The sequence below is a fragment of the Puma concolor genome, chromosome A2, assembly GCF_028749965.1.
Source record: "Puma concolor isolate L17-30 chromosome A2, mPumCon1.1.hap2, whole genome shotgun sequence".
NCBI classification, from domain to species: domain Eukaryota; kingdom Metazoa; phylum Chordata; class Mammalia; order Carnivora; family Felidae; genus Puma; species Puma concolor.
In genome coordinates, this window is record NC_141668.1 from 9,114,656 (window position 1) to 9,136,362 (window position 21,707).

A 21,707-nucleotide genomic window follows, 5' to 3' on the forward strand; every position below is an offset into this window, starting at 1 on the left:
GGATGGCCAACAGACACATGAAAATATGATCAACATCACTCATCTTTAGGTAAATACAAATCATAACTACAATGAGATATCACCTCACACACCTGTCAGAATGGCTAACATCTAAAGCACAAAAAACAACAGTGTTGGCAAGGATGTGGAGAAAAATGAACCCTCTTACAGTATTGGTGGGAATGCAAACGGGTACAGCCACTGTGGAAAACTGCAGTTTCCTCAAAAAATTAAAAATAGAACTATCTTATAACTCAGTAATTGCACTACCAGGTATTTACCCAAAAATACCTAAACACTAATTCAAAGGGACACATTTACCCCTATGTTTACTGCACCATTATTTCCAATAGCCCTCTTATGGAAGCAACCCAAATGTCCACTGATAGATGCATGGATAAAGAAGGTGTGGGGATATATATAATGGGATCTTATCAGCCATAAAAAAGGATGGCATCTTGCTATTTGCAACAACATGGGTGGACCTAGGGAGTATAATGCTAAGCAAAATAAGTCAGTCAGAGAAAGATAAATACCATATGATCTCACTCATATGTGGAATTTAAGAAACAAAACAAACAAGCAAAGTGGGGGGGTGGAGAGAGAGAGACAGATCAAGAAACAGACTCGTAACTAGAGAGAACAAACTGATGGTTACCAGAGGGGAGGGGGGTGGGCAGATGGGTGAAATAGGTGATGGGAATTAAAGAATATACTTATCATGATGCAAATAAAATAAAAGTATAAAATAAAATAAAATAAAATAAAATAAAATAAAATAAAATAAAATAAGAAAAAAGAGTATTTTCTTCCTGTTATCCACTCCTTCACACAATCAAACTCTGTCATGGGGACTATGTTGCAGCTAGACCAAAATCCCATCTGGGTGTCAGTTGATATTGCCTCTTTCTTCTTCTTTCTGCCCCTCTCCTTACTCCCTAAACCAGTGTCCCAAGATATGTCCTAGAAGTACTAGTACCTAAAGATGGTCCATTGAAAAAGGGCCACATAAAATTGGGAAACTATGTCACTTGCACAGTCACATAATAAGTACCCAGAGGAATACAGCATCAAGAAAGCTGTTTGCTTTTAAGCCAACATTCTCCCCACCCCCCAAATAAATAAAAACCTATTTTGCTCATCATTGTACTAGAATTATTTTTCTCTTTCTTTCAGCTACTTTCTGTGTTCTGCCCAGGAGGCTCTGCTAAAAGTTTCTGATTGCTGATTGGCAGTGAACTTCTCCAGATGTCAAGCAGGCATTTGCTGAGTGGTCTGTAGAGCACTCAGAGGAACGGAGAAAGAAAGCAGAAGGGAGCTTTCCGTTCTGAAAACTTTGTCCAATTGGTTGCCATTATGGATATTTTCATCACAAAAAAGCAATTTACAGAACATTTTTCACTTCACCCTCTTCTTGATACATTCAAATGGATTAATTTTCCTGAAATTTGGCACCCAGAATAGAACATAATAGATATAGTTTAACCAATGCAGAGGAAAATGGAGCTATTGTTTCTCGTGGTCTCGACTCTCCTCCATTAATGCAGACTAAGATCATCTGAAGATTACGTTTTAGCAACCTTATCACTCCGTAGACTTACATTTAGCTTGATGCAAATGACAATAATCCTTTCTTGTGATCACTATTACTTTCTTATCCAGGCTAACTATTGCCAAAGCCACATCATGGTAGGCCTTAACCAGGAAGGGGGAATCTGAGTCATTCTCGTGAGAACAGCAAAGCCAGATGCTTGCTGGAGAACTTTTCTGGGATACTGAGGCAGGTGATAAGATCACTTCTGAAAACGTTCCTGGAAAAAGTCTTGGAGAATCGCTCAGTGTTTAATCCCAGAGGGACTGAAATGAACAGAGTTAAGACTGCAGCACACATGCTGGTCAGTAGTCACAGACACCTTTCTATTTATCCTGACGGGCCTTTTAGATCGTCCCTTGCCAAACTCTACACATTCTTGACCCTCTCTCCTCCTTTGGTGACCCCTATACTCTCAGAGCCCTACAGTTCTTTGCCACCTGCCCTACCTGGTTCTTCCAAGTCTCACGTGAGGTTCTGTCTCCTCTGTCCATTCCCTAAAGTCAGTGTCCCATCCCGCTTGGGCATTGGTCCTCATTTCCACATCAATCCACGCTCATCTATTTTCATAGGTTTGCATTGTTACCACTATAATGTTATATTGGGACTCCCAAAATATCTCTTTACTGAAGTATACAGGAGATGTTTCTACAGGAATGTCTGAAAGAAACCTACTGTCTGATATATGTGAAATGTCATCTTCTTCTTGCCATCCTGATGGATATGTGCAGGTTCACCAGTAACCCTGGTCACCGTCCTTGGCTCCCCCTGCACTCTTCACCAGGCCCTCCCATTCGATTTGTTACCAAAGTCTGTCGTACCTCTAGGCAGATAAATCTGGGTCTCCATTATGCATCAGTCCCTTCTCAGTTCTTAGGTGTATGTGCAGTCTGCTTAACTCACAGAGTCTCACTTTTCTCATTTATAAGAAAATTAAGAGCCACTAGTGAGTGGCAGAACCAGAGCTTGAACACAAATTTTTAAAATCCCCCTCCTTGGGGCACCTGGGTGGCTCAGTCGGTTGAGTGCCCGACTTTGGCTCAGGTCATGATCTGACAGTTTGTGAGTTCGAGCCCCGCGTCAGGCTCTGTGCTGACGGCTCAGAGTCCGGAGCCTGCTTCGGATTCTGCGTCTCCCTCTCTCTCTGCCCCTTCCCCACTCATGCTCTGTCTCTGTCTCTCAAAAATGAATAAACATTAAAAAAAATTATAAAATCCTCATCCATTTTTCCTAAACAGTGCCATTGTGCGCTTAGCTATTCCTCCCAGGTGTGGATCATCTGCAAACCTGGTAAGTTTGGTTTGATGTTATTATTAGAGTCTTTGATAAAAAAAATATTTCACAGGAAAGGTATGACAGTAATGGCTTAGGGTTGCCTCGTGACGACCTCACTCACTTGACTATTTCTACAGCACAAATGCACCTCTTCAAGGTACCTAAGGGCAGAAAAAGATGTTTGAGCCGTAAGGTAAGATCTGAGCCAGGGACTAAAGGAAAATCATCTGAGATATTAAGTAAGAATCACATGTCAAGACCAGGGTCCAGAAGTCGGAGAAGTTATGACAGAAGCTCTGTGAGTGCACAGGAGAGGCTCTGCCTCCTTTACCTCTTCCCCCTGGGCACGGGTGACTGCATACTTGCACCCACGGCTGTGAGCCAACCATATCCTGTGTTTCAAATGGACCTCCAGGAGCTTACAAAGTTTAAGACATCTCTCTGAGAGAGAGAAGCTTCACGGATAACTTCTGTACTTATTCCATTAAAACACACACACACACACACACACACACACACACACACACACACACCACAAACACGCCTTTTGTGATTCTTACCGTTCACCTGCCTTCATCTCAGAGTACTCAGATTCACTCTGTTATCCATGGTCATGCAAGAGGATTCGATACGTGTACCCCCATGTATGTTGGGGTGCTCAAGCCCTGGGAGATAACCAAACAGCTATGAGTGTGCTCAGCCCGTTCTTACTCTGTTTTATTTTTCTTCCCACTTCCAAGGTGGAGTAAGATGGGGAGAGGTCAAAATCATGAAACTTTGTTTCACGGACATTCACCTTTTCTTTCAGTGTCTATTTAGTTTGGAGTCAAAACTGCTTATTGAAGGAAGAGCTAGTGAACTCAGTTAGGGTTTTAAATTCAACTCCAGATTTTGCTACAACAGATTTTGCCAAAGGTCTTGTTAAATCAAGTTAAAGTTAGTATCCATCCAGTTCTCAATCGTGTTTGCCTGAAGACAGCTGAGGGCCATGGCGCACAGCGCAGGCCGGCTTTATTTTAGTGGGAATTTTCAAATGGTGTGCGCGTGTATTAGGATGGGTGCTTCTCCTCCGATGATGATCACCTGCCAATGAAAATCCTTTGATCTTTCAACCTATCACTCCTATCAAAAAAAGAAAAAAAGATACTCCTGGAGTGATTTCCTCTAAGACACTTGATTGCTTCATTAATTACTAAGTGTTGATAAACGACCAGTTTCATAATCAATTTGATAATTTTTAGAGCGATTAAAGCCAGGTTTATAAAGACCCATTGTTTCCGGAATCTGCCCTCTCTTACTTTATAAGTGGCCAATAATGGTGGTCTCTGTCATTTTACATCTCTGAGAGACCCACCCTTGTAGCTACAGACTTGGAGTAGCTGGGTATTTTCACTAAACTGAGTGGTTTGGAGACTCACAAAATTATGCCAGCCACGACTCCCAGCCCTGTTAGTTGCTGAATGAACAGAATGCAGGATTGTGTTTCCAATGAAGAGTTAGAAGTTCTGTCACTGGTCTGTATTCTTTGCTGAGAGCTCCTTGCAGGCAACTGGAGGTTCTTTTCTTCACCTATTGTAGATTCCAGTGTCCTTTCTCTGGTTCTTGTTTTCCCTTTTCCAGTTTGCAATCCATTTTCCTTGGAAGAGAACACTGAGGGAATGAATTAGCAAAGTAACCCATCCTGCTTCTTTCCTGTTGTTTGTTGAGACCTCATTCTCATCCTGATCAATTCTCATTAGTTTTGTTCCAATATGCTTATGTTTTCCCCTAAAAATTATCTCTAGATATCTTTCATAAGCTCCAGCTTATTCAAGCCTACTAGACTCTCTGATATTTTTCTTACAGTTAATTATTTCTAGATCCTTTTCTTTCTGAACAACAAACTCCAGTGAAGGTGTCTATGGCTGATAAGGGCTTAATGCATCAACCTTTTAGGACAGCATTTGCATTGTCACAACTACTTTTAATTCCCTAACCCAAGTGCACGATACAAGAATTTCAAGTATTCTTTTTTACATATATGTTATATTTAAATTTTTTTTTTTTTTTCAACGTTTATTTATTTTTGGGACAGAGAGAGACAGAGCATGAACGGGGGAGGGTCAGAGAGAGAGGGAGACACAGAATCGGAAACAGGCTCCAGGCTCTGAGCCATCAGCCCAGAGCCCGACGCGGGGCTCGAACTCACGGACCGCGAGATCGTGACCTGGCTGAAGTCGGACGCTCAACCGACTGCGCCACCCAGGCGCCCCGCATATATGTTATATTTAGAAAGAGTGCACAAATGAGGGAGAGGGACAGAGGGAGGAAGAGAGAATCCTAAGCAGGCTCCACTCTCAGTGAAGAGCCCCAAGTGGGGCTTAATCCCATCATCCTGGGATCAGGACCTGAGCGGAAATCAAGAGTCGGATGCTCAACCAACTGAGCCACGCAGGTGCCCTGAGAATTTCAAGTAGTCTTGCAGAGACAAAGAGGAAAGAACTTTGGAGGAAGAGAGTATTTCCTAAAGCCCCACTAATCACAAAATAAACATTTTTAAGTACTTGCTTATACATAAGTCCCTTATTCCTGTAAATAAGATGAGCAAAGTCAATAAAAGACAATGTAATGCACATTTATCACTGAAGACTTCTGACAGCTATGAAATAAAGGTAGGAGTAGCTTCTGTATGTCTTTGGAGACCTTAAAAATACAGCTAATCAGACTCGTCAGCCCTTTTCTTCTGATCTGATCTATTTAATTTGATTAAGTTTGAATGTAAGTTATGTTTTGTGAAGCATTTAAAGCACTGATTACAATTTAACCTGGAAAGTAATTAAGAAAATGCCAACGAAATGCAGGCATTCTAATGAACAGTACACTATATTGGTTAGGAGGTTAGAGTCAGACAAACCTAGATTCCTCACTCTGACTCTCAGGAGCTGAAGGTCCTTAGGCAAATCACATACGTTGAGGCTTAATTTCTACCTTTATTAGATGGGCATAATGATCATAGTCACTTGATATAGGGCTATCATGAGGATTAATGAGATAAATTAAATAAAATGCTGAGAATAGTTTCTAGATCATAGTAAAAAGCCAGTAAATATTATTGTTGTGTGTATATTTTTAAATAAAGAAACATGGCAAGACTCTTCAGGGTTCCTGAAGGTTTTCCATAGCTTGTCTGACCAACAAAAGGAAAATTAGCAAGTATGTCTATGGAAATTCTAGAATGCATTCATTGGTCTCTTCATTCATTTAGGCTTTCTTACATACTTTTACCCATGTAGTCACCCATTCAACATGTATTAAGCATCTACATTAGAAGCTGAAAAACAGTGGCAAACAGACATTTTTCCTGTCCCTCCAAAATTTACTGTCTAGTAATGTCATTGCAGAACAGGACAGAGGCTAAATGTAAAAGCCAAGTGTCAGAGGACATTTACCTCAACACATTTCAGCTCTCCATCAACAAAATAAATCACTTTAGACCCATTTGGAGAGCTTTTGTAAGGGGAAGAAAAGAAAAAAAAAAGAGAAAGAGAAAGAGAACAACTTTGGTGAGGATATGGTGGAACAGGAACCCCTTGAGCATTATTGATGGGAATGTAAATGGTGCAGCTATGATGAAAACAATATGGAAGTTCCTCAAACATTAAAACAGAGTTACCATATGATCTAGCAGTTCTATTTCTGGGCTTATACCCATAGGAAATGAAAGCAGGGACTCAAATAGATATTTGTACACCATCCGTACATGCATTATTCGCAGGAGCCAAAAGGTGGAAACAACCCAAATTCCACTGATAGACAGATGAATGGATAAGCTGAATGGGTAAGACACCCACAAACATGGGAATACTATTCAGCTATAAAAAGGAATGAAACTCTGATATATGTCAAAACATGGATGAAACCTGGTGAAATAAACCAGACACAAAAGTATCACACGCTCCCATGTACACGAGGTACCCAGCGCAGCCAAATTTGAAGAGCAGCAGAGTGGTTCCCAGAGGCTGGGCGAAAGGGGAAGGAAAGTTGGCGTTTCGTGGAGTCGAAGTTATAAAGTGTCAGTCTGGGGACAGGAAAAGTTTCTGAAGATGGATGAGGGTGATGAGTATGCAACAACAAAGCGAGCATACTCAATGCCACTGAACTATATCCTTAAAAGTGGTTTAAATGATAAATTTTGTTATGTGTATTTAAAACAATAACCGCACACACACACACACACACACACGCGCGCGCGCACACACACACACGCGCGCACGCGCACACACACACACACACACACACACACACACATTCTGTGAATTCAACAATTAATATAGCTGAAAGTTGTGCCTAACTTTTATAGCTACATATGGTAAGTGGCATAAGTTTCCCACTACAATATAGGGAAGTTTCGCTCTTACCTGACTGGGTGAAAAACAAATCAATATTTAGACAGCCCTAACAAACAGAGGCTATGTTTGCCTATTAAGTTCTTGGCAAGTGGCGCAAAACATTCGCAAGCCTTCCTCATCGTTGCTCCCTCCTCCACCAAGACATATTACTCTCTCACCTCACCTGGTTGGCAAGGGACACAGAACACAGGGATGGTACACACTGGACTAGATCCGACAGTCTGGTTTGACGAAGATATATATGATATTCGGAAATATTAAATAAGCCCTTCATACCACTGTAAGTAAGTTACGTTTAGTTATTTTTAAGTACTCAAATCTCATTTCTTTAAGACCATTTTGCAACTGCTGATGTTTTAAAAACCTGGAGGCTGCTTTCCAACTCTTGTGCCATTATCTACAGCCACAGACAGAACTGTAACAATGCATTTTCCCTATGTGAGATTTGTATTCATCCACCCAAGGACGATAGTGAAGTGTATCTATTTTTAGCCGATTAGGTGTTCAATGGCAGGGAATTAATAGGTATTTTAGAAAACAGTTTATTGTTTAATATTAGAGGGGTAGCTTAAAATATATTTTTCTTTGAAAAACAAATTACACATTAGGAAACGAACCTTTCCGAGGGACAATATAATCTTCAGACATAAAAAATAAGTTTAGAAAGATTTAATAAAATTCACATAAGGGAAAAGTAGCGATGTTTATTAAGGAAAAGCTCAAGTGTCGTAGAGTACAGCTTTCACCTTTAGAGTTGATGTCTAGGGAAAGATTATGCCTTCCTACATATTACACTTTAATGCCACAGTAAGAGATAAAAATACAAGGTACGGCATGGTGTATCGTATACTTTTTTAATAATAAGAATGCCAAAAGGAGGCTTCAATGTACATGCAATTGCCTTCTAGCGTAAAATAACGTAAGGAATTCTAACAGAACAAATTTTGAACGGTACGGTTAATCACCCTTAGTAATTCACCGAGCAGATATGTAACGGGCACCTTCTGCATGTTAGGCCCTGTGAAGTATTCTGGTAAGCTGGGATGAGCAAAATCAAGGATGGTTCCTGTTCTGGAGCTTAAGGTGTGGTTGTCCATATGATACCACCTCATGTATTTTAAGGTCTGGGCAGTTTCCTAAATTCAAAGGTACGTTTACCTGGCCTCTTAGTGTCCGTGTGTCCAGACTAAGCGACCGCGATCAAATTTCTACCATCTATGAGCCAACAAATGTACAATCATTTACTTTCTGAGCTAAAGACAAAAGTTCCTAGATAACAACCAACAGGAATTTCAATGATGTCTAGTGTTTTGAGGAATGGTCATATAACTCTCTCTTAATTTAAGCGAGACGTTTATTGAATTAGGCTTCTTATGGGGAATAGAAATATGACTGGGAATGACAGCGATATAAATACATGATTAGAGAATATTCTATTGCTTTTTAAAAACTATTTAATTTTACTACTCTAAATTATTTGTTATAAAAAGCTTCAGGCTAGAATGATGGATAATTGAAAACTTGGAAAAGAAATGAATCCGCTTAAATGTATTTCCCAAACTCAATATCTTTAGATTAAACAACCATACACAGATTTTCAAAATTTGCCCAGGGAGCGAATAATAATATTGGATGTCACTTTATTAAGTAAAATTGGGTGCACAGACTATAATTAAATTCAAAGATAATATCAACCATTTAATATAAAATAAAGGAGTTGTTACAGAGACTGCTAATTATCCTCCAATATTAATTTTCCCCCTCTCGCATGGATATAGACATTTAGCTGGGCACTTGGTTACCCAATCTCCCTTTTGTGAACATGTAAGTTTCAGCCACTGATGTGTTTCATACATAGTATGGACTTCAGAGAGTGGCCTCATAGAAAGAGCCCAGCCCCTCTTATCATCTTCTCTGCTTCTGCCTAAAAACTGGATATCTGGAGCTTAAACTGCCATTTAGAACCACAAGGAGAATACTAACTGTTGAGAACGGTAAGGCCAAAAGACAGAAAGAAGCCTGGCTTTCTAACTCCATGGAACACTGCAGCCGCCTAAGAGTTTACCTTCTATCTTCTTTTATGGAAAAAACAAATACATCTCTATCTTGTTAATCACAGTCTCGGTCACTCAGAGCTGAAGCTAATCCAACTAATACCATATTTGGTACTATATTTAAAAATAGAGTGCTATGCATGACAGAACATAATTTTATGGAAGTGCTTCGAGTAGGCGCCCGGCCCCGAAGCCTGGGCTATGACAGTCTTCGGAAAGCTGGGACCTTTGCTATTTGTGGCAAAATATTTGGTCATATTGTCAACTGCTATTCCTTGGAAGGCAAAGCAGAGGTCAACTGAGACTTTCAATATTAGAAGAAATATGAGGAAATACTCAAATGCTGATATGCTTTGGCTCCTTCTTGCTGTGTTCAGCAGTCTTCAAGAGAGAGATGAACTCAGTCCAGGACTAACCAGCCTGCAGGCTGAGATAAAAGTAAACACTTTAAAATGGCAGGTGCTCTCTGCTTATGTTGGCAATCTGAATTGAGGGAGAATCCCCAATTTACGAGCTTGAAGCAAAAACAAAAACAACAAAGAAAACTGTATCCTAAAGTACAATAAATAAAAGCCATAGCCGCCCTGAGGTATCCTTAGAAGGGAGTAAAGCTACAGTCCAAAATATCTTTTATTATCCTCAGGTCAGAGTTAAGCTGGAAAAAACCAAAAAAAAAAAAAAAAAAAAAAAAAAAAAAAGAGAGAGAGAGAGAGAAAAGAAAATAAAGAAGTACAAGAAATAGTCTTCAAATTGATTAGGACTTGCTCTATTAGAATTTAATCCATATTTGATGCAAATATATGATGTCCAGCAGAACTCTGTCATGTACTACATAACTATGGATAATAAATAAATGAAATAAGATAAGCACAAAACAACAGAAGTTGTTTACCAGACAGCGGAAAACAGTTTTATGGCAATTATCAGATTTATGCTATTGTCATCCAATCAAGGGCGATTTGGTCTCAAAGCCTCAAGGTTCAGAGAAGGCACTGAGTTGACAGGGTGGAGAGATTTGGAAAAGGAGAGATCAGCAAATTCTCTCCAAGTGAGAAGTGATACACCTCCACTGGGAAGTGGCGGGACACAGAGGTAAGGAAAAGCACGGAGGCACCAGGCTTACAGCTACATCAAGAACAGATGTTTAGGACAGAGAGAGACAGAGCATGAACGGGGGAGGGGCAGAGAGAGAGGGAGACACAGAATTGGAAACAGGCTCCAGGCTCTGAGCCATCAGCCCAGAGCCCGACGCGGGGCTCGAACTCCCGGACCGTGAGATCGTGACCTGGCTGAAGTCGGACGCCCAACCGACTGCGCCACCCAGGCGCCCCTGAGATTGTTCCTATCTAGAGAGAAAAAAAATCTTTGTTTCCTTCCAATGTTTTGTATTTCTAACTTTCCACTTATTGACGTTAGTCTCATATCTTTACTCAGTATTTTATTATTTTCTCATGCCTCATATTATTTTTCTTTCTAATCCTTGCTTCCATTTGTGGAATCTAGAATTTTCATTGTTGGGATAAAAGAAATAGCTCTTTTGCTTCCTGCATTCAGATCCCCAAATCTTTAGTTAAATTAGTGTTCTTTAAGTGTAGAGAGAAAACTACAGACACTGAGATAACTCGGGAAAGATTTTAGCAGGTTCACAAAATAGAATTACCATAAGACTTGGCAATTTCACTCCCAGTTACATACTCAAGAGTAAGAAAAACATACATACATGCAGAAACTTGTACACAAGTGTTCATAGCAGCCTTATTCATAATAGCCAAAGAGTGGAAACAACCCAAGGTCTGTTGATTGATGAATGGATTGAAAAACGTAGTATACCCATACAATGGAACTATATTCACACGTAAGTAGGAATAAAGTGGTGATACATGCTAAAATCGAATAAACCTTGAAAATATCATGCTACATGAAAGAAGCCAATCGTGAAAGACAATCTTATATATGGTTCCATTTATAAAATGCCTAGAATTGGCAAATCTATACACAGAAATAGAGTAGTGGTTGCCTATGGCTGGGGGATACTGTAGGAGGATGCAGAGTTGCTCCTAATAAGTTTCTGCTCGGGGTCATGAAAATGACCAAAAATTAGAGTGTGGTTATAGTAACATAACTCTGAGAATATACAAAAAAAACACTAAATTGTATACTTTAAATGGTGAATTTTATGGTGTGTGAATTATATCTCAACAAAGTAGTTAAAAAAAAAAAAAGGAACTCATCGAAATACTTGGTTAAAATGCACATTTCTGGGCCCAACCTCAAACCTACTGAATCAAAATCAAACTTTTACTTAAGGATGCAGCACAACACTGCATTAAAACCAAAACAAACAAACCAATGAAAACCCAAAACACCCTAGAAGCCTCTTATACATGAGAAGGTACGTGAACAAAATAAACAATGATAGACCAGCACAATCACAGGCCATTGGCTTCCATTTTTGGTTTTCCTCCTGCATATATAGCAAAATCATTATTTGAATTTTCAGCAGTTTTTAAAAATAAGTACCCTGCAATCATTTCCTCTGTTTGGCCATAGGGAGTTATTTCTGTAAATGGAAATACCAACTATACCAAAACAAACAAGCACACTTTTCTCTGGTTTGTAAAGGAATACTATGAAAGAACTTTCTAGAACTATCTTTTGTTTTCACTTATGCTTGTGGTGGCCAAGGAGGGATGCTTGTCACATCCCCCTTCCTGTTTGAGGATCAGTGTTGGCTGGTATAATTAGAGTCTAGAGGTGCCCTTCTGCTGAGGCCAGACTGCTCTAATCAACTACTCCAGCCATTTCCATTTAATGATAGATGCTAATAGGCAATTTTGCGAGGGATCACAGCCAACACTACCAGCACTTGGGGGCTCTTCCTGACTCAATCCCCCTTTTCCTCTCTCCCCTCTCAGGTGTCAGACCTTCTCTTCCTCTTTAACCCTTGTATCCAACAGAGGCATTTTGCCTGGTTAAGTCTTTCAAATGGCTAACCCCCCTTAACCTCTGTTTCTTAGAGTACCAAACAGACACATTAGTCATGAAAAAAAATATATATATATAAATATATATATATATACACATACATATATATGTATATATATCGGTTTCTTTTGTTTTTTCTGGGGTTTGTTGATAAAACATTATAAAATCAATGATTAAGATAATCTGTAGAAACATTTACGATCCTCAAGTAATAACTTGATACATATCACATATTTGCACCAGACATCACCGTTTTAAAATTTAGCTGTTTTTATTTTCAACTTAGGAGCATTTTAGATATGGAAAATACTTTCTCAAAAATACACACAGAAAAAATCATATTTAATTTACATACCTGTAGAGCTATCTATATTATTTCCACAGTCAGAACATTATGTTCTTTAAGTCTACTGATTTTAATCAGTAGCAAAATTAATATAAGAAGAAAGCAGAAAGTACCAGTGATAAACAGCCTCAGGGTTAAAACAATCCTTGAAAGTCAAAGAGTTTTTATAATTCCATGATTTTTGTTATTTGGAAAACTACTTACAATTCTGTCTTAAATCTGAATATTCCCAGTGCAAGCCATTCACAGAGCCAGAAAAAAAGTGAAGGCATATAGACTATCACAATAACTCTAATTAGACCGAATCCCAGCTCTAAACAAATTTTATTTCTAGGAGATATATAAAGGTCTTAGGAATTTGGGGCTACATAATGAATACTTTCTTATCTCCTACAGGGAAACAGTTTCTGATGAAGTTAATATATTCAATTTCATTGTGCAATTCCCTTCCTCTTCTCTGCCCCTTTCTTTTATGCATATAATTGGAAAACAAACTAAAACAACCAAAAGTACTTTGGGAATTAGATTGAAAAAGAAATGTGTCTCTCCTTATTAATGTCCTCATGATGGAAAGAGAGGCTTAAAAATGTACTTTTTTTTTTAAGTGGGGGGATGAATTTGCATAGAATAGCAAATAGTGATCTAAAGACTTACATAGGTAAGTAGTTGTTTTTGTACAATCAAGTCCTTTTTAAATTTTTTTTTTCAACGTTTATTTATTTTGGGGACAGAGAGAGAGACAGAGCATGAACGGGGGAGGGGCAGAGAGAGAGGGAGACACAGAATCGGAAACAGGCTCCAGGCTCCGAGCCATCAGCCCAGAGCCCGACGCGGGGCTCGAACTCACGGACCGCGAGATCGTGACCTGGCTGAAGTCGGACGCTTAACCGACTGCGCCACCCAGGCGCCCCAATCAAGTCCTTTTTAAGAAATTCATAATTGAGAAAGTTTCTAGGTTAACTCACTACATTCAAGGATGGGTCAACTCTCTAAAGCTGAAAGGAGAAAAACAATATAATGCTTTAGGTAATATAATAATATTGTAATATTGATCCAGGGTGAAACAGTAAAAGCACAAGAGGAAGAAAAAATATATACACACATATATTTATTATACAAAAGTTAATTCATGGGTTTGGAAGCAATTAAAGAAAAAATGAATTCCAATTATTATATATATAATGCTAGCCAATCCAAATCAAAGAAACTATTAACAATTTACAGGAATCTCGGAGGTTCTAAGTTGTGATTTCCTCATCTCTCATTCTGAGATTTAATAAATTGTTAGTTGATCATAAAAAGTTGACTCCTGCTATTTATAATATTGAATTTGTATTTCAAAGGGATGCATATTCCACAAAAGATGGGGAACTCAAGTCTTCCAACAATAAATCATGTTCAGCACTGTGTAAATGTGGATGGTAGTGAGCTTTCATTTTATTTGTAAAAAGACAATAAATAGCCTATCTGCTAACCCCTCCAACCTCACTGTAGTTGGGCCATGGATGGGACAAAAAGCAGGAGAAGATTATGCTCAGACCATACTTTCAAGCTGACAGTACATCCACTAAGAGACTGCACATGAACTAATATTTTTAAAGGCCATTGCGGGTGCTTAGTTAGCCTTGTCCTCCACTTGTCTATTTCCGAGCGGCACTGTGCTCCCTCCAATAAGAGACAGATTGGAATTTCAGTATACAAGAACTGATTTTATTTTATTTTTAATGTTGTTTTCTTTTTTGAGAAGAGGGGGGTGGTGTGCAGAGAGAGAGGGAGACACAGAATCCAAAGCAGGCTCCAGGCTCTGAGCTGTCAGCACGGAGCCCGACACGGGGCTCCAACCCAAGAACTGTGAGATCATGCCCTGAGTCGAAGTCGGATGCTTAACAGACTGAGCCACCCAGGCGCCCACAAGAGCTGATTTTAAATCAATAGGTTCTTGACCCTTGTTAAATCCTGAAGGTGATATAGCAAAAGAGCATCTGGCAAAGACCGGAGAGATTTGGGAACCGAGTCAGATCCCATCCAGGCAACCCAGGAGAAAGAGAATGCAGGCACATGGGAAAGTGAGGGGGGAGGTCATGGCTGATCTTGGAGGAGGGATGACAGGTCACTGCACAGACGAACACATTCAGTACTGTATGATGCACATGTCAGAACTGATTCTTAGGGAAACACTGCCAAGCGGACCCCACTGAGTAGAAGGGGAAGGAGGACGGATGTGTGGGACAGACTTTCTGTCAGGCACACCGGTGTTATCCTTGACTCTTCTGAGTGTATATATCCCACCTGTGGGCAAGTCCTGTTGGCTTGACCTCCAAGGACGGATTCAGAATTTTCATTTCCCATCCCCTCCACTGCTATCACCCAGTCTCTACCTGTCTTCATCTGGATTATTACCATAGTCTCCACTGTGCTCCCTCATTCGATTATGCCGTTTTCTGAAAACGGCATCCCAAGAAATGTCAATTAGATCACCCCACTCCCCTGGTCCAATCCTCACATGCCTTCCCATTTCGCTGAGTGTAACAGACCCCTCACAACCCAGCCTCTGAGGGCTCACATTCCCAAAGCCATGCTGGCCTCCCTTCCTCAAGCACTCCACTCCCTCACCACCTGGACACACACTTGCCCTTACTTTTCTCTCCCCCAGGGACGCCCTCCTCCCGTATGTCCTCACCCCCTTGAGCTCTTGGTCCAGAGGCCAGCTTCTGGATTGAGGCTGCCTCCGGCCAGCTTATGTCAGGTGACAATACTCAACACCCCTCTCCTACGGACGTCCCATCCCTCCCCTCATTTACTGTCTCCAAAATACACTCACTTTACCAATGTGTTCTCTTGACTGGAATGTAACCTTTTCAGAGCACGTATTTTTTCTAACTTGTGCACTGCTCCAGTATGGGTAATAATGCCAGGTTTTAGTAAATATTCACCAAGTGAAATTATTTAAGTTCTGGCTCTACTACGTATTAGTCATACATGTAAGTACGCTTAGATTAAAAAAAAAAATTGCATTTGATCAAATACAAATTATTTTCTCTTCCAGACCCTGAAGGGTTATAACCAAATATGCCAAATATGGTAGTGGAATACCAAACATGATAATGGCCATTCTATGTGAGCACAACCAGTATCCCTGACCTAAATTTTTTGAGTGTGGGACATATGGCAGAAGCTATGTGGGGATGAAAAGTCCTCTAGTCCCTTGTGCATATAAGTAGCAAATGTATACTTAAGGGACTGTTGATTAGTTTATTCAGTGAATAAACAGACATTGAGAACCTACCCTGTGTCAGAAATTTTATCTAAATATTTGACAAAGTATTTAGTGATGGCTGCACTATTGTATACATTTACAGAAACTCACTGAATTGTACACTTTAAATAGGTGGGTTTTAGCATTTATCAATTTTGTCTCAGTTAATGTGTTGCAAAGAGAGGGAATAAAAGAGGTAACCTTAGAAAGTATGAAATGAAACAAAGTAGAAAACTAAGCATGTAGAGGACTTGGAAAATATAACTGGAAAACTATAAAAGGCAGTTTCTGGTATTCTCTTATCTGTACATTAAACCAGACACTTGGTTATCATTTTATTTGACGTCTTGAATCCAGGATACAGAAAACCCTGTAATGGGTAATTTTATGTGTCAACTTGGATAGGCTATAATACCCAGGTATTCAGTCAAACACGACTCTAGGTGTTGCTGTGGAGGCATTTTGCAAATGTGGTTAATGTCTATTATCAACCAGCTTTAAGTAAATGTAAATAACTTTGATAATGTGAGCCTCATCCAACTGGCTGAAAGGTCTTAAGTGCGAAACAGAGGTTTCCCTACATGGAGATCAGAGCAGCTATAAAATTAGTAAGAGAATCATGCAAACAATATAAGATGACAACTTTATAAAGGTCACACACATGTTGCTGTGAAAGCAAAAACTCAATCCCACGAGGGTGCAGATTCGTCTTCTTTTTGGTTATGGCATATGGCCAACATCTAGCATAATACGTGGCTTATGTTAGGGGCTCTGTAATCTCTTTGGATATAAATGAATGAGCTTGGATCCCAGTTCTATGACAAAAAATATAAATGAAACCATCAAAGTATGTTTGGAAGGAAAGTCGTTGAGAGCAGTCACCCCCTTCCAGAAAGATTGGCTCTGGAACTTTCTTACCTCTTCTCTCGTCAGCCCACAGCTCCTTTTCCTTTCAAATGAAAGCAACAGGATAATACTAATAATAATAAAAAAAAATACCAACCCTGAGAACATTTAGAAATTTACAAATCCTTCTATATCTCTTATGACCATGGGCTCTGACCTGTGTCACAAAGCCTATTACCAGGTAAGCAGTCAATAAATACATTTCCTTTGACTATTAAAATTAATGAAGTGTTATCAAAAGTAATTCCAGTTGGGTGGTAGAGAAAAAAAAATTAAAGCGACCAAAATAACTGCTGCTTGAGGAAACATCCCAAATGAATAATCTGTTTCTTTTTCTGTTTATTCCCAAGAAAGAACAAGGCAAAAGAATTCTTGGTGTTTAAACATCTGATCACGAGTGTTACAGAGGAGAACTAAGACGTTCTCTGGGATTAGCAAGGCACGGGCATGGAGAGATAAAGCTCCACGCTGGTAGGAAACAGCAGTAAAGAATAGAAGCTACATGACCAGGGCTTTACTTCAAAGGAAACAAAGTGTGTACATGTTTAGGAGCCTGTAACTGAGTGATGAGGCCAGCCAGCCTTTATTTAAGGCTTTCACCTCGGAGGAAAACAATTTGTTTTTTCCCAAGGAGGAAGGAATGCTTTGATTAGTGCAGAAGTTGGTCAGAGCCTTTAGATGAGCACGTGGTCTCAAGTCTCAAATCCTCCTTGGAAGCGGCTGTCCTTGAATGAGTTAAATAAAGACTCCAGATGGATTAGAAAGGGAGTCAGCATTTAGCATCTCCTGGAGACAGACCCTGGGTTTAACAGGTTATTCTATGGCCTTTTAATGGATGAAGAAGTAAGATAAATTATTAAAATGATCTTTCAACTAAGTGAAACCACAATCCCAAACCAGATATGTATGTTTCAAAGCTCATATTTTAGACCTTTTCACTACACTAACATTTAAGATGTTTTCATTATGATATTAACAACTAATTTAAAATTTTTCATCACAGACAATAGGAAGGTGTGTGTGTGTGTTTGTGTGTGTGTGTGTGTGTGTGTGAATTACAATCTGGAAGTAGCTATCATTCTAATCTGAAAGCCACATGCCAGAGGCAGTCATGAACATTCTATCAGACAGGCTGCAGCCATTCCAGAGATGGCTACTTTAGGATTTCTCCTACCTATTCCTCTCATCAACTTACTAAATGCCAAATTGGGTTTTCTTTGGTGAAATTAGTGCTTTGTTAATCAGTATAAATGTTAGATAAATGTTAGGAAAGATATCTCAGTGGTGAAATTAAAGATGTTAAGTTTATGAAGCTTGACAAACCATCTCTCGCAGACACCTACAGCCTGTGTGAAGATGGCATAAGACAAGGGCACCTGTGACCTGAAGCCTTGGGGATGGTTCTGGAGTCTGGATTGCTTAACGATCCTGTGCCAGCCATCAACTTAGGAGCCTTTCTATGGCTTGCCACTGGCTGGGTGTAGCTGAATCCCGCTTCTAGAATACTGCTAAAGTTGCCCAGAGAGAACATTTTTTTTCAAGGTGTAGCAAGTCAGAGAGCTAGGACTTCACTGAACTCACAGAAGAGTTGGCATTAACTGCGTTCGTTGTTCCAGCTTGCTAATAAAAATGCTCATTCAATACATGTCTGTATGGGCACCAAACTGTGGCCTGTGACTTCCTGTTACTGTTCTATGGTGGCTAAGCTATACAAGAGTAGCGAATTCTCACTTATCTCACTTTCCAGTGACTGATGTTGTCTTTCAGAAGAATTTGAAAGATGTGCATGCGAATTGGCTAAGGTTGATCTCTAATTCTGTTCCTCAAGATCATTTGTGGAAATGAGAAAAAAGTTGAAGCTCAGAATTCTTTTTTTTCCCCCCAGCATTCTGCATTGAGTTCTAGGAGAGGGGGCCGAGAATTCAGAAATGTAACAAGTTCCTCTGGTGCTTCTCATATACTTCAAGGATTGAGCTAATGAACATATAACCAAAGATGTGTCATGATCATTTGCTAATAGCATTTCCCAGAGGCAGACCAAAGGCCCAAGAGAGAGGAAATATGCTCCTGACCACTGGGGTTGAAAACCAAAATCTGTAAAGCAATAGGAAAACAGCACACTATAAAGCCCTCATAGCTCATAAACGTTGTACCTTAAAATTGTTGGTTGCAGCTCTTAAGCTTCCCATCTAGATGGAAAGAGATCAAAACTCTGCTCTGACCTTAGGCTTTCGGCATGCTCATCCATGGCCAAAGATATTCCACTGTCATTTGGATGGGTAGGGATTATCAATAGCTTTCCAACTGACTACTGTGATCCATTTTCTATGTCAGCAATGGAAACTGTTGGCCAAAAGCCCATCAAATTAAATATGTTTTTGCAGGAAAACCAGTTGGGGTGTTGGGCTGCTTTTTTGCACATCAGTAAGCCCTAGTTTATTCCCTCATAAAACATCATGTCTGACTTTCACCCATTCATCAAATATTTATTGAGAGCCTTTTTGAAGACGTAGTTTGAACTTCCAGTGAACACAATGGAATATTCAAGAAAGAGAGCTCTAGCTCAGGTCTTTTGTCTCTGACTTGTCACCCTTCATTGTATCATGATGTATAAGGAGAAACACCCTGCTACCGGAGTCCGAGGTCTGGAGTTCCCTTGCTGACCACACACGCAGTGGCAGGTCAGTAGAGCTCTGTGGGCTTCTATTTTTTCTTTTCTTTTCTTATTTTTTAATGTTTACTTATTTTTGAGAGAGAGAGACAGAGTGTGAGTGAGGGTGGGGCAAAGAGAGAGGGAGACATAGAATCCGAAGCAGGCTCCAGGCTCTAAGCTGTCAGCACAGAGCCCGATGTGGGGCTCAAACTCACAAACCTGATCATGACCTGATCATGACCTGAGCCAAAGTTGGATGCTTAGCCGACTGAGCCACCCAGTTGCCCCTTCTATTTCTTCTTTTAAACAACTGGAAGTAGAGTGCTTGCCTTGCTTATTTTTCTAAATTTACCAATTCATTCATATTTATTGGTCATCTAAATGCCAGGAATTTTTCTAAGGCCTTAGAGGATACAACAAGGAATAAGATATACAAGATAACTGCTCTCAAATAGGCTTATTCTAATAATAGAAAAATATATAAATATAGTGATATATAAGTATTTAAATAAATACATGTGATTATTAATAAATATATTTTCAGAGGCAGATAGATGTACACCTATGTTTTTTTTTGTTTTTTTTTTTTTAATTTTTTTTTTTTAACATTTATTTATTTTTGAGACAGAGAGAGACAGAGCATGAACGGGGGAGGGTCAGAGAGAGGGAGACACAGAATCTGAAACAGGCTCCAGGCTCTGAGCTGTCAGCACAGAGCCCGACGCGGGGCTCGAACTCACGGACTGCGAGATCATGACCTGAGCCGAAGTCGGCCGCTTAACCGACTGAGCCACCCAGGCGCCCCCACCTATGTTTTTTAAAGTTTAACAAAGCCTCTTCTAAGAAAGCAATTTTTCAGATCTCATATTGAGTGATTTAGGATGAGGAGACAATAATGTAGTGAAAGATATATTGATTTAAACAAAACACCTAACATTTTAATGAAAAGATGTCCCCACATTTCGTTAATGATTAAAAAAATCTGTCAGAATACATTTTTCAAATTAAAAAAATATTCCCAGGCCCATGCTACACTTTTTCACATATATTAGGATTGACTGTTTTAAGAGAACCTTCTTTTTTACTAATTTTTTCATTGCTTAAGAGCCAAGATATGTGTAATAAGATGGCTTTCCTATAAGTCAACCTGCGGTCAGCAGCCTCTAAGATGTTCTCATTACACGTCTCCTCAGGTAACCCCCTACCTTTAAGGGTAGGCTGGATCGAATGATTCACTTCTAACAAACTGTGTATAACAGAAGTGATGGCATGTCACTTCCAAGACTAGCTTAGAAAAAAACTTCAGTTTCCATCTTGGAAACTTTCTCTCTTTTTTACTGGCTTTCCCCTCCTCTCTTGGCTTGAGGAAGACCAGCCCCCCAAAATCAGAGACATGTGGAGAAGAACCAAGGTGCCCCAGACAACAACCAGCACCAACTGTCACCCTAGTGAGTGTACCTTCCTGGAAACACTCTCGAACCCAGTCAGGGCTTGAAATGATGCAGTCACATCTAAATGATGCGCTTGGGTATAATAACCTCATGAGGGACTCTGAGTCAAAATCAGCCTGCTAAACTATTCCTGAATTCATGATCTAGAGTAATTGTGAGACAATGTTGTTTTAAGGCACTAAGTTTTGGAGTAAGTAATTACACAGTAATAGGTGACTAATACATAACCCAAGGACCTGATTCTTGAAGATAGTATTATGAGAATGAATGGACTCCGAATCTCATGCTTTACAGTTTGAATATTTGAATTAAACTAGAAGAATATGGTGACATCATGACATCATATGAATACCTTTATCATGAAGAAGCATAAATTTGCCACTCGCATTTCAGGTCACAGAATAAGAGTTTGGTCTTCTTCCTGAGATCTGCTGAGTCTACTGAATCAATTATAAATACTTCATAATCGAACTTCACTGAAACTCTAACAGCGTATTCGTTAACCAATAAAAAATGGCGGTCTTACCTCCAAAAAAGTACTTCTCGCCGGTTTTAACTTGAAGAGGACTGTTAGTTCGAACTGCTGAGGCCTCATCTCCATCAATGGTGAGAACAGCAAAATTTTCCTTGGCTAGGAAACGAACTTCATGCCACTGTCCATCATTCAACCCAGAACCTGTTAAGAAAAACAGTAAATTTATTTTCTAAAGATTGTACAGTTTAAAACAACCTTCAATATCAACAAGGTCAGATTTTACCTTTTTTACTGGTAAAAATTTATATATTTTCATCTAGAAAAATT

The 21,707-nt window shown here is 39.6% G+C and overlaps 1 protein-coding gene across 1 annotated transcript in view; it reads right to left on the bottom strand.

The window, feature by feature from the left end:
- The window catches only part of CNTNAP2 (contactin associated protein 2), a 1,981,254-nt gene that overhangs the window by 903,635 nt on the left and 1,055,912 nt on the right, over positions 1-21,707 (bottom strand). The window contains exon 9 of the mRNA XM_086687667.1: positions 21,432-21,581. Within this exon, the coding sequence (XP_086543793.1) occupies positions 21,432-21,581 (150 nt within the window). The remainder of the gene's footprint in view (positions 1-21,431; positions 21,582-21,707) is intronic.